This window comes from Myotis myotis, unplaced genomic scaffold, assembly GCF_014108235.1.
Source record: "Myotis myotis isolate mMyoMyo1 unplaced genomic scaffold, mMyoMyo1.p scaffold_m19_p_24, whole genome shotgun sequence".
Taxonomy (NCBI): Eukaryota; Metazoa; Chordata; class Mammalia; order Chiroptera; family Vespertilionidae; genus Myotis; species Myotis myotis.
Window position 1 is genome coordinate 4291001 of NW_023416329.1, and position 23276 is coordinate 4314276.

Below are 23276 nucleotides of genomic sequence, written 5' to 3' on the forward strand. Positions count from 1 at the left end.
GTCTCCAGCTGCGGCAATTCTGAAAAGCTGCCCTGAAGTCTGAAAGGAGGGGGCAGTGCCCGTCTGCACATGCGTGGACTCGCCTTGGCCTTGTAGACAGCAGCACCGGTCTTGCACTGTGGCTCTCGGCAGACCCGTTCCTGTCTTGGCTCGGCCACCTCCCAGCTGGTCCCTGGACAAGCTCCTTTGCCTCCATAACTGAGAAGCCTGTGCTCAAACACATTCCTCACTATTAACTACAGAATGTTCAGGGCGGTTGTGGAGGGGCCTCCTGTGAGAGGAAGGCTGTCAGTGTGCGTGGGGAGCAACAAGCACTCATTCACCCACACGCCATGGGTTGGGGCGCTGGCCTGGAGAGAGTAGGTAACTAAACAGGGTGTTGGGTGCAGAAGTGCCACTTAGACTGTGAAGCACAGTGCAGCGCTGGGACAGTGGCTTTGTTCTTACAGGGTGGTGCTCCCCCTCCCTGCAGGAGCCCAACAGGTTCCAGCTCTGCCCTTCTGCCCCCCAAAACAGTGACAGCCACGCTTCTCCTGCCCACGGCCTGACTGTGCTCCCTCCCTGCAGGTGACACAGAAGTACTCCGTGGTGATCGTGCAGGGCCACCTGGTCTCTGAGGCGCTCCTGCTCTTTGGCCACCGGCACTTCTACATCTGCGAGAACTTCACACTCTCCCCCGTGGGTGACGTCTACTGCACCCGCCACTGCTTATCCAAGTGAGTGTCCACTTGCCCCTCGGACTCCTCCCTGAACCCCAGTTTTCCTTCTCAGCTACCCTCCCCCCTTGCCCTCCCTCCTTGTTCTCACTGTGCGCTTGGGGCTGGGCCAGAAACTGAACCATGAGATAAAACAGAAGAACCCTAAGGCGCAGGCACTCCTGACCATGTTCCCCAAAGCTAACACCTGGGATGCACACACTGGGGCAGCTCCTTGTGCCTCCCCGGGTGTGGGGACCATGGGGCAAAGAGGGTTTCTCCGTAGGTCATTTGTCATGGAATCCAGTCCCATCAGCCCACTCGTTCGACAGATTGCTGGCTGCTCACTCATGTAAGACATCAGCACTGCCCCTCCATGCCCAGCAAGTGCCACCAGCACACAGGCTCCTTGGAAAGCGTGTGGGGCACACTAGCAGCACAGGACAGAGCATCTGCTCTGGGGGGACTCTTCAGGGTGTACACAGGAAGGGGTGTGCTGAGGAAGGGCTACTTGAGGAAGATCTGTGGCTTGCAGGGGGGGAGATTTGGGTAGAAATTTGAAGAGTCATTTTATACCAACTACACCAGAGGTCTTTGGCAGGACATTCCGAGGATCTTTTTAAGGATCAACTGCATTTGTTCTGTTTGGGTTCAATCAGGCTGATGAGTTCTCTGTGCTTATGGAGTCCAGCTGTTGGGACCACACTGGCCATGTCTGCACTGTTGCCAGGACTCCAGTTGTCAAGTTGTATGTTTTCAGTTGATCGTTGCTTTTGGAAAAATTTGGATGACGATTTCTTCATCCAGAGACAAGCCTGGGCTTTCCTGGTTAGCCAGGGCTCACATGATGACAAAGCCCCTCTTTGATAGCCCAGCGATGCTCCAATTAGCTTACATTGAATCACCTGGAAGGCTTGTTAAAGCAGACTTCTGGGGCCCACCTTCACCCCAGCTTCTAATTTGGCAGATCTGGGGTACGACTGAGATTTACCAAGTTCTCTGCTGATCCTGATGCTGAGAGGTAACCAGCTGAGAGCCACTGTTGTAGACTATTGACAAGGAGTCAGAGTCGGACCTGCCGATAACGAAGAGGTTTAATTCCCAGGTGTCATGTCATTTCCAGCCCCGGTCAGGAAGCAGGAGCTTAAGGAGTGTGGGAAATAGATGTCAGCCCCCCTCCTTTGATCGAGATTTGCTTTAAAATGCTTGGCATTTTTCTCTCTGATAATTTTCATCTTTTATTCATTCCAAATGTTTACCGATTGCTGGGAGTCCTCTGTGCTTTCCCAAGGCAGGAGAAGCATAACTAATACTTGGCACACACATCCCATCTCCTGGCTCATGTTTTATTGATACTGATCAATACGGACAATGGGCCTGCAGACGTGCCTTTCTAGGGGCTGATGGAAGCTCCTGCCCCCTGCGCTCAGGGCGAGCCCATGCGGTGACTCGCACCAGCCGTTGCTTCACTCCTCAGCTCTGGTTTAAACCAGTCAGTGTCAGATGAGCTCTTATTGATCAGGAGAATGTAGTGTACGAGGTGCCCCTCATAGCACTCAGATCCACATCTACACTTTTAATAGAAGCCCACTTGTTAGGCTGCTTGTTCTCTCTTGGTTTGGAAGGACCAGGGAGCCTTGCCCTGTCTGGAAATGGAGTTTTCTAGAATGCATGTGGGAGTGGAGTGAGAACAAATGGCTGCCCTGGACGGTCAATGGGGATTGCCTGGGCAATGTTAATCACCGCCCCTCCAGAAGGGTTTGCGAACCAGACGGTGCTCTCTCGAGGGCTGGGCTGCTGCACTGCAGTTCTCAACGGCTGCTCAATCCTGTCAGATCAATGGGGATTGAGTCTTTTCTTGCCCATGGAGACTGAGGGAGATGCATACATAAGCCAGTTAAAAATACAGCTAAGTCCACCCTGAAATGTGTCTCTAAAAGACAGCCTCAAGTTGAGTGCGCTGAGCACTAGACCCTGAAAGCGGCTCTGAGGGTCCATAAAATACCGGAAATGAAACTCAAGCCGAGCGCCCTCCGGGCTGTGGAGTGTCCCAGACCCTCAGAGCCTTCCTAGAAGGCGTGACTTTGCTATTATGGATCCCTTTTGGCTGATAGCATGAGGTTGCCAGGGCTCCTGTAACCAAGTACCCAAACCTGTGTGGCTTTAAAACACAGATATTGGTGTCTCAGTCCTGGAGGCGGGAAGTCGGCAGCAAGCTCTGGGCGGGCGCTCTCCCTCTGCAGCTCCAGGGCCAGCCCCTCCTTGCCTCTTCCAGCCTCTGAGTTCCCCCATCCTCGGTGTTCATTTGCTTGTAGACACGTCACGCCCATCACCTGGCCATCTTCTCTCGTGTGTCTTCACAGGGCCTTCCCCTGAGCGTGTCTGTCTCTGTGTTTCCCTCTGCATAGGGGACTAGTCATATTAGATCAGGGCCTATCTTTCTGACTTCATTTAATTTTATTACCTCTGCCACTCGCCTATTTCTAAATAAAGTCTCAGTCTAAGATTTTGGGGGTTGGGATGCAACATATCTCTGTGGGGGGGAACAATCTAACCCTCAGCAGTGGCGGTCAGGTTCGGAAGGTAGAGCATTTGATTCATTTGGTGGAAATCCAAACAGTCCAATTAGCTCTTTGTAACTGGATAGTTCCTCCCTTCAGTCAGCATTTAGGCATCATTTCTCTGTTTAGTTCAATGTGACAAGTACTTACTGTAAGTCGGTCTTGTCCCGGGCTCTGTGGTCAACTCCATAGATACAGAGACGAGCCAGGCGACAGCATCTGGTAGAGAGTTTGTGATCGAGTGAGTGATGCTGAATGCACATTTCAGGTGTGAATTCTGACAATGCTTGAATGTTGGATGGAGTAATAATTGGTGATGGAGTTATTGCCATTCTCACCAGTGCCTTGGCCTGTGATGCTGGCTGGCGCAGCCACGGGTAGGCACCAGAGTCCCTCTGAGGCCTCATCGGGAGTCAGAGGAGTTGAGGGGAAGCTGATCTTCACCCTGGAGGGGAGCGTTAATAAGGAACACAAGGCCCCAGGCAGCAGTGGGTTTCAATGAAGGCCTCCAGGCAGAAGCATCCAGAACGAAGCCACATTCGTATTTGTTCAGTCAGTCCTACAGCAACATGGCTCTGAGCAGGACTCCTGGGAGGACTGTCCTCACAGAGGCAGGAGGAGCTGCAAAGGCCTGGAACCCACGTCCCTGGGGCCGGGCTGTGCAGGGGGCTAAGCAATGGGCTCAGGCTTGCCCGGCCGGTGTTGCTCAGTGGTTGAGCATCGATCTATGAATCAGGAGGTCACAGTTTGATTCTTGGTCAGAGCACATGCCTGGGTTGCAGGCTCGATCCCCAGTGTGGGGCATGCAGGAGGCAGCCAATTGATGCTGTTTCTCTCTCATCATTGAGGTTTCTATCTCTCTCTACTTCTCCCTTCCTCTCTGAAATAAATAAAAAGATGTTTAAAACAAAACAAACAAGCAACCAAAAAAAAAAAAAAAAACAGTGGGCTCAGGCTATGCCTCCCCGTCCCTCCTCTGGACCTCGGGGAGCAGCTCTGGCCTGGCTTGGCCTCCACTGCCACGTGGCTGGTCCCTGGCTCTGGGCGCGCGCCCCCGAGGCCACTGCTGAGGCTGTGGTCACTGCTCCCAGCCCCCTTGCGTCGCATCCCGGCCTACAGCCCTTCGGGGTGGGCGTTCTCCCCGCTGCCGAGGACATGCTGAACCGGGCTTCCTGTGGAGTCTCGGCATCTCTCTGCCCGATTCCGGAGTCTGACATTTCTCCACACGTGATGAGAGTATCCCCTGCACGCTCCCCCAGTCCGTGTGGACACTGTGCGCGGAGGGACTTCTTACTCACACTCGTCTCCGAGTGCCACCGCCTGTCCTGCAGGCTGTCCCCTGGCCTGCTGTCCTCTCCTGGTGAGGCTGCTGCCCCTCCTACTGCTCAGGGAAGGGCTAATGAGGACGGTGCTCAGGGTTTAGCAGGTCAGGAGGTGTTGGCACCCTGCTCGCAGCCACCCTGGAACCCCCAGGGTGTCCCAGAAACTCAGTCGGGGCTGTGGGCCAGGGCGGGACGAGCCCACTGGACACCCTCTCACTGCATGTCTTCTTGTCCTCTCAGCATCAGTGATCCATTCATTTTCAACCTGTGCAGCAAAGACAGGTCCTCCGACCATTACTCCTGCCAGCGCCACAGCTACGGGGACCTCCGGGAGCTGCGGCAGGCGCGCTTCCTCCTGCAGGTATGCCGCGGGAAGGGCAAGGGGAGAGGGTGGCCCAGGTGCCATGGATGCCCTCTGAGTGGGAGGGACACTCCTCTGGGACCCCCTTGGGTCTTCAGGAATATAAGACAGGCAGCGCCGTTGCCTCAGGGCAGAGTTGATGCCAGGAGCTGAGTTCCAGTCTGCCCTGTTCTGACAGCCTGGACCCCCTCAGCTGCCTGCCGTCCTCCCCTCCCCTCCCCACACTCACCAAGAGCCTGGTAATTCTCTGGGCAGAGTGGTTTAGAGATCTACTGATTGTCCCTCAGCCAGGGACCCTGGAGGGCTCACCCAGGCACTAAACAGAGCAGGCTCCTTTGGGAGGCAGAGCGGCTGCAGGCTCAGCACCACCCAGTGCATCCCCACTCCAGGGAGAATCACTGGGGCAGAGGTTCAGAAGCAACAGCTCAGTTGCAAGGGGAGAAAGACCTCTGGGCCCCCCGTGGCCGCACACACACACCTGCCTTCAGCAGCTAGCCTCTGCAAGGGTGAAGCTGCCCTGGGGTGGGGGGGTGGGGGGTGGGCGTGCTTCCGGGATGCTGAGGTATCAGGACCCCTTGTAGGAGGGGAGAGGAGGGGAGGGACCAGGGCTTCCACCTTCTCTGCCGGGTGTCTGCCCTGCAAAGGCCAACAGGGGGCAGTGCTTCGCCTGAAGAAGCAGTGAGAGTGCTTTCCGTTGTAAATTTCTTAGGTGTGTAATTAGCTCAGGGAGGCCTGGGGGAGGGAGGGTGACTCATTGGAAAAGTATCAGGAAGGATCGGGGTCCTGCTGAGGAGGGCCCAGCGGGCTGCAGCCTCTGCCCCTCTCCCTCTGCCCTGCCTCCCTGCTGCTTTTGCCCACAAAGGGCCAGTCCTCATTTTGCCTGACCTCATGCATTTCTTCGCAAGGGGCTGAGTCAGAAGGGGCTGAGTTGAAGGGTCCTGGGCAGTGTGGCCAGCACTGCACAACTGGGCACCTCTCTGGGCTCCTGTTTCCTCTTGTCTTGTCTGCCATTATGTACACAGCACTTGGCACATATTAAATATCAAGAATTAAATTTTTAATGACTATCTATCTGCCTTAGAGGTAACACACATGGCAAACAGGTATCAGTAAGTGAGTTTCTTTCCCCCTGTAAGCGGGGGTTGTCTCCAGAAGGCCGGGAGCTGAGAATCGGGAGGCCGTGTGCATAGTGGGGACTGGCCACCGCTTGTCCAGCGTGGGAGTCTCCCAGACGGAAGTCTGACATGGACACTCAAGGCTGCTGGGAAGCCATAGCCTCTATAGCAGGGGTCCTCAAACTTTTTAAACAGGGGGCCAGTTCACTGTCCCTCAGACCGTTGGAGGGCCAGACTATAGTTAAAAAAAAACTATGAACAAATTCCTATGCACACTGCACATATCTTATTTTGAAGTAAAAAAACAAAACGGGAACAAATACAATATTTGTATTGGCATGTGGCCCGCGGGCCGTAGTTTGAGGACCCCTGCTCTATAGATTCTGTGTTCATCATCTATTTGCACATTATTTATGTTTCTATTTATAGAGACACCTAGGCTCTATGTGCACCTGTAGAGGACGGGTTTGCACTGTCAGTACAAATACGCTGTCTGCTCAGGAGCCCGTGCACTGACTGAGCACTGGATCCAGCCTGGCAGAAGCAGGACTTGCCTCTGGGTTGGACACAGCACCCCCATCCCCACGAGTCTGACCCTGAGCCACCCATCCATTCCCCAGGCCCAGGCCTCACTCCTCTGCCCCCCTCCAGCCCTGGCCCCCTCATCTCCTGTGTGGACTCGCTCTATCACTGCTCAAATCCGTCATTTACCTGCCGTGGATCAGATGAGGGGAGAGGGAGGCAGAGGCAAAGGAAGAGGAAAGGGAATCGTGTAGAGGTCATTTAGGCATTCACTCCTTTCTTGTCCCGGGAGCGGGGCCCTTGCTTCCTGCTTCAGCCAAAGGAACTGGAGGTCCCGCCCTCCTGCCCATTCTGTGGAGACCCCGCTCATTGCTGTCAACGAGGCCTCCGTGCCCTGTGGGAGGCTGGCGGGAAGGGTTGCCTGTGTTATTCTGAATAAAGAGGTAAACTGAGGCAAGCTTGAGTGACCAGAAGTGGAGTTTTTGCAGGAATAGCAAAGGAGTCACCATGGGACACGTGCTGTGCAAACTACAGGGGAGTCCGTTGTAGGTGTGGGCGCAGTATTCATGGGCCAGGAGCCACAGGGGTCAGATCCCACCAGAGTCCAAGCGGCAAGTTCATCGGCTTGAGCGGAAGGATTGTGGGCGCGTGTTCACTGTGAGGAGCTAAGACTCCGTCCTCTCTGAATCAGGTGTTCACGGGAAACCATCTCGGTTCTTAAGTTCCGATCTTCCAGGGCACATGCGTGATCTCCGTTTCCTACCCTCTGGGTCCACCTGCGATTACAATCCTCTCACAGCGGCACAGAGACCCAACGGCCTCTGGCGGGGACTCTGCTGCCTGGCAGTGCTGCTCTTCCGGGAACTTCAGGGGCAGTAAAAGGGTTTCTCTCTATAGGACATTGCCCTGGAGATCTTTTTCCGAAATGGATGCTCCAAGTTTTTTGTCTTCCACAACAGCGATCGGAGTAAGGTCTTCAAAAGGTAAGGATTGGAAACCCCTCCTCTGAGCAAGCTGAGCAGGAGCTGGGGGCAGAGGAGCAGGGACCGCTCAGCGCTGCTCTCAGAGCTGTCCTGGACCCACACGAGGAATCCTCAGCTTAGACACCAGGAAGAACTTACCCCCAGAGCTGTTGAAAGCATAGAGAAAGCCTGTGCTCAATCCTGGGAAGCCGGCTCCATCTCAGGGACTGAAGGGGTTTAGGACAGTAATGACTGGAGGAGGAAAAATTGTGCAGACACAACATATTTCAGAAACTGGCGGTTTAACAGGCATTCCAGAATTTTCTGGCTTTATTTTCTAATTATCCAAGAATTCTTTGGCTTTATCTTTCCTTTTGATCCCAGTTGCCAATATTAGTTGTTCTAACTTTACATTTCATTGCAAAGAGTTCCAAACACTGATTTCCCACTTCTGCGCAAGCATATTTTCCCTTAAAGAGAGAAGCCTGCTGTTTAGTTTAACTTCTCTCCCTCCCAATAGATTAATCCATCTAAGCAATATAAGCTAAGAAAAAGGTAATACTAATATTTATTTATTTTTATTACTATTAGAGTTGTAGATAATAGATAGAGATTTGTGGGGAGCTAGAAGGGACAGAGGAAGGCAGGTGCCCAGCCGTAAACAGACCCCACAGGAGTTGGAGTCACAGCTGCGCTGTTTGGCTCCACTTTGGCCGGAAGTTGTGAGGTGAGATTTGACATCCTGACCTGAAGGCTCCAGGCCATGTGCACTCAGCAGGTCTAGCCTAGCCTTCCTGGTGGCCCTGGCTGGTCACTGGCACCAGGCCCCGCTGCTGTGCCCACAGGAGAAAACCAGTCCTGCAGAGAGGCTGCCTGCCCAGCGCTGGGCACGTCTCCAGTAGCTGTGAGCCTCCCTTTGAGGTTCTTCCCATTTGCCTATGTATGGCCTCCTGACATTTTCTTCCAGTTCGTTTTAGACCGAGCTGGAGCAGTGGGTGTGCGAGGCTGACCCTCACGTTTGTGTTCCCTTGTGATTCCTGGGAGCTAACGTTTTCAGTTAATCTAGGAGTTGTGCGTCCCCTAGCTCAGTGGTGAGTAGTGCCCACCAGCACCCTTCCCTCCTCGGTGAGCCTGAAATTGAGATGGCACCTGTGCCCAGGGTACAGCCGTGTGTGGTGAGATTGGCAGAGGAGGAATCTAAGACACATATTTTTATGGTGACATTGTTTTATTGTTATGGTTGTTATGAGTGTGCGATGCAGACGTGCTGAGGGTGGTCAGAGGGGCACCAGGTCTGCTGCCCACAGACGGGGTGGCTGGAGGGCTGGAGGGCTGGTGGGCCCAGCACCCGTCCCTAGCCTGGCTCTGAAAATGTCTCCTTGGTGCTGGAAGGGTCTGCCCCTTGCTAATGAGATGATCCTTCCTTTTTGTGTAGCTTCTGCTCCTTCCAACCCAGCTTGAAGGGGAAAGGCGTCCCAGAGGAACCTCTCCACCTCAGGTAAGTGTGGACGGGCCTAGCCGTGCTCTCCGGCCGGCGCTGGCCTGGCTCTGACCTCATTCGCCCGATCCTACTGTAAAGCTGTCACGCCAGGAGCACGCAGTCCGCCTTCCCCTTTATTGTCCCCTCTCCCACCCCTTCCTCCCTCCGCCTCCTCCCAAAGCTCCTTCTGCCGACTGCACCCCTGCAAAAGCCTATGTGTCCCACGTGGTCTGTGGCTTTTCCAGACCAAAATGGCAGAAAGCCGTCTGCCTGTGGTGGGTGGGTGCAGGTTGGCAAAGAGGTGCCAGGCCAGGCCCAGCCTGGGCATCAGCCCTCAGGCAGGGTGTGAGCAATCCCAGGTCTGTCCTCCTGTAGGAGACTCTCAGAAAACTCAGAAGCTAAATGAAGGCATGCTGGTGTGCGGTTCCGACTCAGTTTACACACTATGACAGGGAGCCTCCTTGCAGGGAATGCTGGGCTTCTAGACCTGCCAAGGCTGCCCTTCACAAGGACCCCGTTTCCCTGAGGCTGGGGAAACCGTTTGACACGTTGTTAGGAATGAGAAGGCAAGAAGGTGGTGGCTGGTTTTGTCCAGGAGTGTGGGTGGGGCAGGGAGGGACGTCCCAGAGGTGGTATTCAACTGACTATGAAATAGGGACCCCCAGGTCATTCAAATCAGTTATTGATAGTTTGTTATGTGTGGTGTTTGCTGCTTTCAGAACAGCAAGCAAAATACTCACACTCTTTCCTGTCCTTGTAGTCTCCCAAGGAAGATAGACAGAAAACAATTTACATTACTGTCACTGAAAGCACATTTGACTAGAGGCCTGTGTACAAAATCATACATGGGTAGGGTTCCTAGGCCTCGCCGACGATCAGGGCCGATTTGTGGGGTGACTGGCAGGGCAATCAGGGTCCCCGCTCACACCCGCCTTGGCCTGGCGCCACTCACTCACCTGCTCCACCATCCCGCCATAGTCCTGTTCTAGTGGGTACCCATCAGGACCAGCAGCGCCTCCACTGCTGCCCGCTGCCAGCACCGCATCACTGATGCCCACCACGTTCCACGCCGCCCCCTGGTGGTCAGCGCACATCTAACTCCCAGTCGGTCAAACTCCTGCCCATGGGGACAATAGGAGTATAGGTATAAAATAAAAGTAGATAGAGGTAGGGATTGAAATCTTAGGCAGGGTGTTAAAGGAAGGTCTCACTGAGAAGCAATATTAAGATTTGCACGAAGTAGAGAAGCAAGGTGTGCAGAGACTGGGCCGAGGGAGGAGCAGGGTAGGCAGGTGGTGGGCTGGCGCCAGGTGGCTGGCAGCAGGGAGGCTCCCTGGTTCTGGAAGGGTCTCCCTGGTGCACAGTGGGATAAAGGCAGAGCTGGGAGGCAGTTAGGAGTGATCTGGGTTAGGAGTGATGGTGGCTTGGAAACGGGGTGACCGTGAGATGGGGTGGAGTGCCCAGGTTCTGGAAGTTGTGAAGAACCTCTACTGGCATCTGTTGACAAGTCACATGTGGAGTTAGTGCCTGGGAGAGAAGAGACTCGAGGAGAGGCCCAGAGATCTGGCTGTGAGCACTGGAACGTGCCAGGGGAGGAGCAAGGAAGAGCGGCACTGGGGGTGCTGCCGGAGCTCCGTGTGGGGCCTGTTAGCTTCGACACGCCCGCAGACAGCCCGGTGGAATGTCATGTTGGCCTCTGAGTAGGTGAATTTGGAGTCCATGGACAGGCCCTGCTGAGAGGTAGGTCTGGAATAGAATTTAAAGCATGAGACTGGGTAAGATCACCGGGAGAATGTGTGCACCAGGGCAAGAGGTTTAAGGATTGTGCCCTGGGGCGTCCAACCTTTCATGGGTAAGGGCATGGGGAGGAACGAGCACAGAGACGGCAAGTTACATCCAGGAAGGCCGGTGTGGCTCAATGGCTGAGCGGTGATCCATGAACCAAGAGATCACTGGTTCGATTTCTGGTCAGGGCACATGCCTGGGTGTAGGCTCAATTCCCAGTGGGGGGCGTGCAGGAGGCAGCCAGCTGATCGATGATTCTCTCTCACCAATGTTTCTATCTATCTCTCTCCCTTTCTCTCAGTATAAAAATAAATAAAAAACATATCTTTTTAAAAAAGAAAGGCAGGAGGAATGGCAGGTGTGGAATATTTCCTGAGAGTCAGCTTGTGTTTCAAGAAGGGAGTGGTCAACTGTGCTTGATCAAATGATCACATGCTGCTGGTCGGCTAAGTAAGATGAGAAGTGACCGTAGCACTTTGCAGCATGGGGGCCATTGGTGATCTTCAAAAGACCCATTTGAGTGGCTGCCAGCAGAAGCCCCTGTTGTTTCAGGAATAACCCTTTCCTTGGTGGAGCGTGTAGAGTCCAGCACATGCCGGGCAAAGGTCTAGGAGGCCTGGGTAGCAGGGGCCACTGGAGGCGGGGTGGCTGGTTACCAAGTGGGCTGGATGTACTTCAGCAGTTCAACAATAGTGGAGCCCTAGTTGCATATAGAAGCTGAGTGCTAGCCTTGGACCTCATATTGCCTGTTTCATAGAAGCTTCCATCTCCACATGTGGACTTCGCTGCAATGTCCCGGTGACAGTGGTGGAAAGCCATTTCAAACTAACTGAAGCCATCACCTCACATACCTGATGGCCAGACAGGTCTGGCTTCAGGTGAGCTAGATCTCTGGGCTCATAAGTCCTCAGGACCCGTGGCTCCTGTCTCTCGGGAGGGGGGGGGGGGTCCTGTGTTGGCTGTTCTCAGCAGACTCCCAGCGTAAGGGCATCACCACCCCAACAGCCAATCCCGCAGGAAGTCTGCCACACAAGGAATGTTCTGTCTCAGTAATTTTGGCAAAAATCCCCCAAAGTGGTTTTCATCTGCCCCAATTAGGTTAGTACCCATTCCAGAACCAACCAAGTGCTTTCATAGGCCAGGGCAGGGTCATGTGCCCACCCACATCCTGGGAGTGGAGTCAGTCCCACCCAATGATATAGACCACACTGAGGGGAGGTGGTTTCCCAGAGCATCAGGGTTCTGTTATCACAGAGGGGTGAATACTGAGGCATCAAACACAGGAGCTGGCCTCGCACTGTCCCGGCAGCAGCTCCCCAGGGCCACAGCACTCATGGCTGTGTGTCCATTTTCTCACTCCCTGGAGCTTCTCCCTTCTTGCATCAAGTCTGACTCAAGTCACTTCACTAAAAGCCTTTTGCCTCTGCCGATCACCCTCTTATAAATGCCTTGTGTACAATGTCACTCAGTGATCACATCGCTGTCCCTACAGCTGGGGGTGGTTCCCTGGCCATTTCTGTTCTATTCTTCTCAGAGTCTGAGAGATGCATTGTCCCACCAATGCTTACCTCTATCCACACAGGTTAGGATCTCAATCCCTGTCCCAGACAGAGAGGGAGAAGATAGATGAGGGGCAGAGGAGCTCAACTGTGGCTATGGCACTAAGTTGGGTGTCCATACAAAAATCAGTGCCAAGTGGAAGAGTTCATTCTTGCCCTGGGGATGAGTTAAATGTGCAGAAATTACTTCTCTCATCCATAGAGATAACCCTAGACACCCACCTGGGCACCAGCTGGCACCAGTGGGACAGCTGGGCCTGTGCCAATTGCATTTCCATTGTGTTAACATTTCCCTCATGGCCTCTGAGCCAAAGGAGCAGGACGTTCCACGGCCACTCTGTGCTTGCCTGGCATCGCCCCAACATGGCTCCAAGCACGGAGACCTTTGGAAAATGCAAGCTGAGTGAGCTACTGCCCAGCTGGAGTAGCTCAGTTGCTGGAGCATCATCCTATGCACCAAAAGGTTGCCAGTTTGATTCTTGGTCAGGACACATACCTGGGATGTGAATTCAGTCCCCAGTCAGAGCAAGTACAGAAGACAAGCAATCGATGTTTCTCTCTCTCTTCTCTCTCTCCCTCCCACCCTCCTTCCCTTACCCTCCCCTCCCCTCCCTCACCCTCCCTTCCTTCCCTCCCTCTCTGCTGGGGGCAGTTGGGAACAGTGCATAGTGCTCCAGGACATGCCTAGTGAGAGAATAGAAGGGGAGCTTTGACACAACAGGGAAGCCCCAGCCACATAGTTGGTCCAGGCCCTGAGGCCACGCAGGCAGCCTGGGCTCATGGCGAGGCTCTGCTGCAGCAGCCAGCGTGACCTTTGGGATCTAGCCAATTTGACCTCAAGGAGGTGCTCAATAAACTGCAATTCCTTTGCTTAGTTTCAGGATCATCTGCTGTGCGTTTGGGGTGTTTGTGGAGCAGTTGATTAAAAGCAGGTGGTGTCTATGCTGTGGGCTCTTCTGTGTCCTTCCCAGCCCTTCTCTCAACGGCCAGGGCAGCGCACAGCCTTCCGAGGGCGCAGCGGCCATGGTTCTGTGCCTTTTTATTTGGGCTGCCAAGGGCCATGCAGATCCACACAGTTAGCCTTTAAAAATGTCTGGCTGTGTTTGGGACACTCCGGTGACCACAAGCTTCTCGTTGCTGGAGAAGACATAAGGTCCTGAGAGTTTTCAACCGCCCAGGAAGCTTGGCCTGTGCTGGAGGGTTCTGATCTCGGTCCCCGCTCTTGATGACTGCGCTAGCCCTCCGGAGGCCGGCCCCCTACACAGGGACCAGAGCTTTTAAGGGCCAGGTTTTTGCCTATAATTCCAGCGACAATGGCTGCCCCCTCCCTCACCCTGAGCTGAATTCCAAGGAATTTCTGTGCCTGGGTTACAAGCAGAAAATACTTGCAAAGTCTGGATGAGCCTAGAGCCTGTAATCCACCTGTCTCTCCCACAGCACAAGGCCAGACCACTCTGAAGGCAGGGAGGCGGCATAACCAGGCTCACTTCAGTGCTGGGCTCTGCCTCTACAGGGCCTTCTAGCAGGAACCCCGCAGGACCCCCTGCCAAGTGCCTGGCAGCCAGAGCACTCCCCATGTTAGACACCCACCCACGGGCTCTGCTGCATTGTGAGGGGCCAGTCAGGAAAGGAGGGGGAATGGCCGAGTGACAGGGGAAGGGCAGCTAGCGTGGAATGCGCATGTGACTAACACAGCTATCTGTGCCCTCCACAAAGGGCCGGAAACAGCTTCAAAGTTAAATACAAGGTACAATGAGCCTGGAACCATTCATTTGCCAGAGTTCTCTCAAAGGAGAAAAAGTAATGTGGTCAGGTACTGGGGTCCTGCAACTATAGAAACAAAACCACTGAAACTGTAGAAGCAAAACCATTGGGCTGGCTTACATTGCTTTCCAAGGACGGATAACCAGAGACAGAGGGTTTTGAACTTTTACCCCCAGAAAACTTTCTCTTGGCACCGACTATCAAATTTGCCCTTGTCTAAAGGGTAGTGATACCAAAGTCAATTTCGTTTTTATAAAGTTTGAAGGAAGAGCACTACAGAATATAATATTTTATATTGTGTCTCTGGAAAAGCAGGGCCCTAACATGTGGCCCTATTTCTGCACAGACATGTGTTTGGGATGCACATGGCCTGGCTCAGTGATGCTGCTCCCCAGGGATCTCGGTTCATCTCGAGCCCAGGGTTAGAGAACTCAGAGACGCAAGGCGAGGCTGCCTGCAGGCTCCTTCCTCCTCACATGTCCTCAGATGCGCGGAAGGCACCCTTCCAGGGCCATGCTCTCTGATGAGGGATGCACTCACTGATGTGTCCTCAGGCCCAAGGTGCCCTGGGCTGGAGGACAGTGTTGGGTGTGACCCGGTTGTTGGGTGGTTGCAGTTTCTGAACTATTCTCTCAGTTGGATAGTTTACTTAATAACGTTTAAAATGAAATACACTTTTGGGCACAAGGTTCTACAGTTGAGCGTTGTCAGAATTTCCTTTATAGATTATCTTTGAAAAGCAATGGAAGAACTTAGAAAACAAACCATAACTGGTTATAAAGATCTATAAGAAGATGACCTTCCAAGACAGTCACTAACACCCCGGCCCCCTGCCGGCAGCGTGGAGGCTAAGATTCAAGTCCACCTCCCCCTGTGTTCCGCAACCCTACTCTCTAGAGACCACGGGGCTGAGCAGCGCGAGGCCGAGCATGTGAGCCCTGCTTGCTTAGTGAGGAGAGCTGCCGCCCCCACTGGGTGCATAGGTGTGCTCCCAGGAGCACAGCCTGGGAGGGCAGCTGCAGAGACCACGCGGCTCAGACCAGGCCCACAGCAGAATTGCTGGAAGGCAGAAACTCACTAGCTCAAGGTCCCCAGCCACCCACTGAAAATCTGGGACATGGGTAAAGATGCCAGGCACTTTATTCTATTTTAGCATCTTTCTCAGGAATCATGAAGGACACGATCAACAACGGTAGCTTAGATTAGGTTGGTAAACTGAGGCAAAGGGACTCTTTATCCTGAAATGCCATAGCTCGGGGCTCCTGAGAGCTTTCAGCTTCCCATGGTCACTCACAAGCTAGCGCTTGGCACATGTCCACAGATCTATTTATTGCCGCATCTAGCTGGTGAGATGGTCTTTAACTTTTTTATTTTAAATTAACTCCGGAATCACAGGAAGTTGAAAAAATGATACATAGAGTCCCCATGAAGCCTTCATTGAATTTCCCCCAATAGTTGCATTTTACACAACTACAGTACAATTTCAAAACCGGGAAATTGTCCTTGGTACAATATGTGTGCACAGTCTTTTGCCATTTTGTCATATATGTGGTTGTGTGCAACTACCACCATCAACAACAATTCGTTTTATCCCTCTGCCACCCCCTCTTCCTAAGACATGGCTGAGAACGAAAACATAATGAAGCACCTAGAACAAGGCTGGCGAGTAAACGTCACCTGCATGCCAATCAATCAATGGGCAGCGAACCCAGGAGCGGTGCTTGGAGAGGGCATGGAGGACAAGGGCAGCGGGGACTGAGTGTGATGGGGCAGAGAGGGCTGGCATAGCTCAGTGGTTGAGTGTTCACCTATGAACTAGGAGGTCGCAGTTCCATTCCTGGTCAGGGCACCTGCCCGGTCGCAGGCTCGATCCCCAGTTGGGAGCATGCAGGAGGCAGCCCATCGATGATTCTCTCTCATCATTGATGTTTCTATCTCTCCCTTTTCCTTCCTCTTAAATCAATAAATATATATATATTTTTAAAAATATGGTGGAGTTGTCACGACTAAGCATTACGAATAGAAATGGACAGTGAGGAGTGAAGAAATGCAGTGTGCTGTCTGCTCCGGCTTGTAATGTGAACAAAGAAATACGCTCCTCCCTCTGAACCATGGACCTTCAGTGCTTTTCCATCGACTTCCATAGGACTTGCCGCCAACACAGAAGAGCCTCGATTAAAGTGTTTAAAAGCTTTGCTGAAGGTGGTTTTCTTGACCTTTTGTTTTAGGCAGTATGGAGGTGCGGGTGGTCCAGAAAGTTCTCTCGTCTGCGAGGACTGGCTCCACCACTGTCATTTCTGCCCAAAGATCTGGTACAAAGACGGACACTCTCCGAAGTGGGATTTCAGCTTGATACACACGAAGCCCAGGTCTTAGAGAACTGACTTCTATTGAGTGCTTCCCCATGTGTTGTCCCTGTAGGTGCTCAGTGACCCTTAGAGTTGGGGTCGTATCATTCCCACGTTACAGATGAGGGAGCCAAAGCTAAGTAAGAAGCCCAGGGCAATGGCAAGAGGAAGAGATGCCCTGAACCTAGCTCTGGCCAACTGCACTTTTGATGTTCTCTCTGCCCAGGCGGATGGCCTGAGAGCCTGCCTTCCTCTGTCTGTCTTCTTCCAGTGTGTCTTCCCTACAGGTGGCCCAGGGTGAGCCATGCTTTGGCCTACGGGATGCAATCCCTGCACCCAGCACAGGGCCTGGTAAGGTACTTATTTATTGACTGCACCAGCCCATACCTGCAGCCATTCTTTCCTTCTTCCCACCAGAGACTGGAAGAGAATTGGGCAGAGTGAGAGGGGAGTGGAGCCTCTTCATTCATAGCCCAGGGCTTGCAGGCTGAGTGGAGATAAAGTCCCTAGAGCAGATTATGCAAACAGAGAGAGAGAGAGCACCGCTCAGAGCCCAGGAGAGCCCAGGATGTTACCTGGGATGCTTAATGATAATATCTTCCCACCTCTGCTTTGTTCCCTTCCAAGGCTAATGTCCTCTGCCTCCTAGCTGCCCCTGACCTTTGAAGCTCTGACCCAAAGCAGCTCCACAGAACAAGCCCCACATTTGGGAGCTGGTGGTTAGTCCTGAAGTGAAGATAACGAAGCTAAGAGTGTGGCTATCTCAGCTGCCGGGCCACGGGGCTGTGGCAGGAGGAGAGTTCTGGAGCAGAAGTGAGCTGACAGCCCTTTTCCTCCTCCTATGTCTGCATGGGCGGGGTGTGCACGCTGAGAGACAATGACCAAGAACCAAGAGCCCTTCAGGCAACAAAACCACAAGCCAAGACGGTAGGGAAAGTACTTTATGGGCTTAGCTGAAAGCATTATTGCAGTCATGGGGCAACCTCTCAATTTTCTGTGGAAGCAGCCCATTGCCATCTTTCCTCCCTCCCTGTTCCCTTTCTGCCTCGGGGTCAGGGTACAAGGTCACCTCCATTCTTCCTGGGACTCCTTGGCCGTGGAGTTGGGCGCGATTAAATTGGTGAAGGCGGCCTTTTTCGGTGTCACTGGGACTAGGCTCTTGATTTTGTTCAGCTTATCTCTGGCCTGTTGGCATTTTTTCAGGCAAGACCCACACAGATCCTTCGCCTCCACCAGATATAAGTTATCCAGCCTCTTGATGGAATCTAAGAAGACCTCCGTCTCCTCTGGCTGGAGGAAGGGGTTTCTCTTGGTGTTGAGCTTCTTCAGCTTGGGGAGCTTGGAGATGCTGGTGGGGATGGCGCTGAGCAGGTTGTCATGGAGCCCGACCTCATGGAGCTCCTTCAGAGCACCCAGTGTGGTGGGCACACTGTCCAGGTGGTTCAGGCCTAAATTCACGGTGCGGATATTCTTAAGCTGGTTGAGCTCCACGGGCAGCCCGTTAGTGGTCAGCCTGTTGTTGCTGGCATTGAGGTACAGCAGACTAGTCATTTGGCCGATGGACTCGGGGAGCTTGTCGATGTAGTTGCTGTGCAGGTCCAGCCACCGTAGGCTCTGGAACTTGGAGATTGAATCAGGGATCCTCTTGAGCATATTCCGGCTAAGATCGAGCTCATCGATGTCATTGAGTTTCAGAATACACTTGGGGAAGGTGGTGATTCCCATCTTGCTCAAGTCGAGGCGTTTTCTCCCATCGAACGTGATTTTGATACAATTCTTGGCCACATTGAGGGTGATCTTCTTGCCCTTGGGGCTCTTCCCACTCTTGGCCATGTTTTTTAGTGAAGGATATGTTTGAAGTGTGCTGTTCTGGTTGGTTGGTGATCAGGTTGAGGAAAAAGTCACTTGAAGCTGCTAGACGATATACTCTGATAAGAGAAAAATATCAAGTTAGGAGATGACAGGAGAGTATTGGACTTCCCCCAAAGCATAATGCTTTGCTCTCTAACAGTTTAAAAGGAGAGAAAGAGGAAAGTGGAGAGAAATTAGGGCATCAGCAGAAGTCACCGAGACAAGACCTTCAGTAAACTGCCTGCCTTCCTCAGACCTCTGTTCCCAGATGTAAGTAAGAGGGGCTGCAGGAGGCTCAGTGTCCATCTAGCTGTGTCGTTCCCTGGCTTAATAATCTCTCCAATGTCCTGGACTTTCAAATACACCCGACCCCTCCCAGGCCAGGGGTACATGTAATCATGTATGTGTGTCCTCTTGGCTACCTACCACTTCCCAGACCCTCACAGAAACCTAGTCTTTCTTTAGAGTTATGTTAAGGTTGCCACAGTGTGTCTGCTGAATCCTCAGCAGGGCCACAGCGTGGACATGAGGAGACAAATGCTTGCAGTGGGTGGGTGGCCACGGTGCCTGCAGTTCCTCTGCTCCGTCATTCAGGCTCTTTCTCAGGAACCAAGTTCATGTAGCACATGAAGTGCCAGCAGCCAGGCGTGTGCGCCATCACCACGCTTTCCTCATCCGATAATCCTGTGTCCAAGGGAGGTGGGTGAAAGCTGCCCACCCCGTGCTCCCTGTAAGCCACCACGGCCACTCCTCGGAGGGTCCCACCCTGTGCTGGTCCTCCTGGACCACAGCCTCCTGGGATGGAGGGAGGTCCCCAGAGTCAGCCCGTGAGAGCATCGGTCAGCTCAGCCCTCAGCATCGTTAATGTTCTTCTGAGCAGCCTGGAGAGCAGACCCTCTTCTTTAGAAACAAGGACCCACCACATTCAGGCATAATTACTGAGCACAGCACCGTGGCCAGTAGCATTGGAGTCTCTATATCACGTTGCTCTGAGGAACCAGAGGGAGTAAAGCAGCTTGGAAACAAAAGTCCGGCCCACTCGGGTGGGAGGAGTCAGTCCGCTCTCCCTAGGCCACCGTGAGTGCACCACCTCCAGGTCCTGCATGGACAGCGCGCTTCCAGCACGCTGGCCACAAAGGCTGCCAGGCGGGCGGCGGGAGAAGTAACTCAAAAGTGGGAGCAGTTGTGCCCCGAGATGATAGAAAGACTTCCAAGAAGAGCCTCTCTCTCTGGCCCAGAGTAGCAATGGGGCCTGTTAGGTTCAGAGTGGGTGTGCAAGGCCTGGCTTTACCCCGCCCCTGCCTCGGCCCCAGGCAGACCTGCATCTCAGTCAGCCAGGCAGGCCCGGAACCCAGAACCTAGAACCAAGGCAGAGAGCCATTCTCTGCCCACACTGATCCCAGGAGGAGGTTGCCTTTCTCTCTCCTGCTGTCACTTGGCCCTGGAGGCAGAGAGGGTGGCAGGAAGTGAACAGCGGATTTAGAAAACAAAAGGCCTGGATTTCTAACCAGAAGACCAAGGGCACTGGCGGGGTGTTGAGGGAGCCACTCAGTGTTGGGGAGATTGCACAGAGGAGGAAGTTTAATAAAGTTGTGCGTGAACTCCCGGATGCACCCTGAGCTGCTGGTGCATGAATGAAACCCTGAATAGGGTCTTCAGTACCTTGCCCCATACCCAGAGCCCCACAGCTTAGACTGAGCTGAGAGAGCCCGCTGTGCAGGCTCCGGGCTGGTGCCTGGGTGGACAGAGGGCCTGGCCCCACCAGCACCGCAAAGTCTCTGAAAATGGGAGGGACATTGTAACCATGATCGCAGAACCAACAGAAGGGCAGAACGTGCGCCTCTGGTGCCGGATAAAACATACATCTCCATCTCCATAGTGACATGCAGATGTAGCCCTAGAGGCAGAGAGATGAAGCTGTGGCACAGAAAAGTATTTGAAGGAAAAAACGGGTAAAACTTGAAAAATTTGGTGAAAGACGTAAAATTAACTTGCAAGAAGCTCAGTGAACTCCAAGAGGATAACTGAGTTTAAAGAAATCCACACCCAGAAGCATCATTAAACTGCTCAAAATTAAACACAATGCTGAAACCCGCCTGAGAAAAAGGACACATTACCTTCAGGGAACGGCAGTAAGACAGCCCCTGGAGTCAGTAGAAACCATAGAGGCCAGAGGTACTACAAAATTATCTTTTAAATTGCTGGGGGAAACAACCTCGACAAAACAGTGAATAAAGGAATCCTCTATGAACGCCAGCAAATTAGAGACATTGTCAGATTAATGGAAAATAAAAGGATTGCCACTAGCTGAGCTGCTGTGAAAGAAATGCTACAGAAAGTTCCTAAGGTGAGAGACACTGTGCTTTGGGCTAAAGTTAAGAAGAGCAACGGAAATGGTAAATTTCTGTGGAACATAATTGACTATTTTCTCCCCTTAAGGTCTTTAAAATATTTGTGATGGTTGGAAGCAAGAATGTTAATGCTGTCTAATGGGGTTTTCAGTGCACAGAGGTGGGATATGACAAGCGCAACATAATGGGGGGAATGGACGGGAGCTGACGGGAGGCAAGGCTTTTGCATTGCTTTTGAAGTGGCAAAAGGTGGTAAAATAGGAACTCTAAGTAGACCATGGAAGGTAAGTGTGCTGTTTAAATCTCCAGAGCAATCACTAAAGACAGTAAAAAACTAGGTGCATAAAGTTGAAAATAGATTTTTATGTATAATTATAAAAAGTATAATATGATGTATATCTGCCTATATATAATTATATAAGTATACATGTAGTAAAAATTCAATATATAAATTACATTGATGCATCTAGGAAAAATTCAAATAATATAAAAGAAAGCAAGAGGGAAATGGAAGAAGCAAAATACAACTATTAAAATAGCAGACCTAAATCCAAGCATATCAACACCTACATTAAATGAAAATGTCCCAAACACACCCATTAAAAGCCTAACTACCAGAATAGATGATAAAAGAAAAGGCCCAATCATATGCTATCTTTAAGAAATCCACTTTAGCCAAAACCGGTTTGGCTCAGTGGATAGAGCGTCAGCCTGCGGACTGAAGGGTCCCAGGTTCGATTCCGGTCAAGGGCATGTACCTGGGTTGCGGGCACTTCCCCAGTGGGGGATGTGCAGGAGGCAGCTGATCGATGTTTCTAACTCTCTATCTCTCTCCCTTCCTCTCTGTAAAAAATCAATAAAAATATATTTAAAAAAAGAAAAAAAAAGAAATCCACTTTAAATAAATAAAAGTAAGTTTTAAAACATAGGAAAACACATACTATGCAGACACTAAAGAAAAACTGAGTGACTTTATTAATATCAGTATAGACAACATATATTTCAGAGCATGAAAATTTACCTGAGATTAAGAATAATACTACAAAATATAGTATTGATAAAGGGACACTTTACCAAGAAGCTAAAAAATCCTAAATGTGTGTATACTGAACAACAGAGCTTTGCTATAAATGAAGGAAAAACTGATAAAATTGAAAGAATAAATGGAAAAATGTATAATTACAATAGGAAATGTCAATACTTGTTTCTCAATAATCAATACAACAACTAGAGAGAAATTCAGCAAGAAATAGGGTTGCTCAGTTTCGGCTCTATGGCCATTTGAGGCCAGATACCTCTTTGTTGTTGGCGGGGGTGGGGCACTGACGGGAGGGGGGGCCTCTCCTGTGATTGTAAGATGTTTATCAACAGAAGGTCAGAAGGCTCTACCTGCGAAATGCCAGTAGCTCTATACTAATAACAATCAGTAATGTCTCTAAATATCGCCACTGTCCACTGAGGGCAAAATTGCCCCCCTACTCCCACCATGAGAATCACCGATATAGAAGAACTGAACATTACCGTCAACTGACTGGATCTAGTTGACATGTGAAAACACTCTACCAGCAACAGAATACACATTCTTCTCAAGCACACATACAGCATTCGCAATTCTAGACTATCTTCTTTGCCACGAAGCAAACCTTAACAAATATAAATGAATTAAATGAGCAATATCAGAACTATAACTGGAAAAAATCTCCAAATAATTAATTTAAAAAACATTTACAAATACTTCATGAGTCAAAGAAATCTCAAGGGAAATTAGAAAAAATATTTTAACTGAACAAAAATGAAATAGAGCATATCAAAACATACGGTATGCAACTAAAGCAGTGATTAAAGAGAACAGTATGGTTTTAAGTGTTCATACAAAGAAAATTTTAAAAATCAATAATATAAATTTCCACCTTAGGAAACTAGTAAAGAATAACAAAATAAACCTTTAGCATGCACAAGAAGGAAATAATAAAGACAAGAGCAGAAATAAAAAGGAGTAAAACCGAAAGAAGAAAAACAATGGAGAAAATCAGTAAAACTAAAAGATGGTTCTTTAAAGGCTAATAAAATTGATAAATCTCTAGTCAGTCTGACAATGGAAAAAAGGGATGCCAAAAATTATTAATATAAGTAATTAAAAAGAGGATATGACTAAAATCCAACAGACATTAAAGGGATGATTAGGGAATAATACAAATAACTCTAGAATAAACTTTAAAGTTGACCACAAACTAATCTCACTCATGAAGAAATAGAAAACCCATAAAATCTATATTTATTAAGGAGACTGAATTTATATTTGAAAGCTTCCCCCCAAAACTCTAGGCCCAAATGATTTTATTGGCAAATGTTACCAAATATTTAAAGATGACAACAACAATTTTTACATGATCTTTTCAAGAAAATAGAAGAAGGAATACTAGTAATTCCTAACTTATTTTCTGAGACCAGTGTTCTAAAAAAAGAAAACTACAGAGCAATATCTTTGATGAACAGAGGCATAAAAGTCTTCAACCAAATTGATAAATTCAATCTAGCAATATATAAAAAGAATAATACATAACAGCCAAGTAGGAATGCAAGTTGATTCGTTATTCAGA

General features: G+C 50.9%; 2 protein-coding genes across 4 annotated transcripts in view; one reads left to right on the plus strand and one right to left on the minus strand.

Annotated features, from left to right (window-relative positions):
* Window positions 1-23276, plus strand: part of WDFY4 (WDFY family member 4) — a 249179-nt gene that overhangs the window by 181235 nt on the left and 44668 nt on the right. For all 3 annotated transcript variants that reach the window (XM_036355974.1, XM_036355976.1, XM_036355975.1), the window contains exons 44-47: window positions 568-716; window positions 4819-4939; window positions 7474-7559; window positions 8974-9036. In XM_036355974.1, the coding sequence (XP_036211867.1) occupies window positions 568-716; window positions 4819-4939; window positions 7474-7559; window positions 8974-9036 (419 nt within the window). The remainder of the gene's footprint in view (window positions 1-567; window positions 717-4818; window positions 4940-7473; window positions 7560-8973; window positions 9037-23276) is intronic.
* On the minus strand, window positions 17396-18357 carry LRRC18 (leucine rich repeat containing 18). Its single transcript, XM_036355977.1, has one exon. It carries the CDS (start codon window positions 18305-18307, stop codon window positions 17540-17542), a length of 768 nt encoding a protein of 255 aa, XP_036211870.1. The 5' UTR covers window positions 18308-18357; the 3' UTR covers window positions 17396-17539.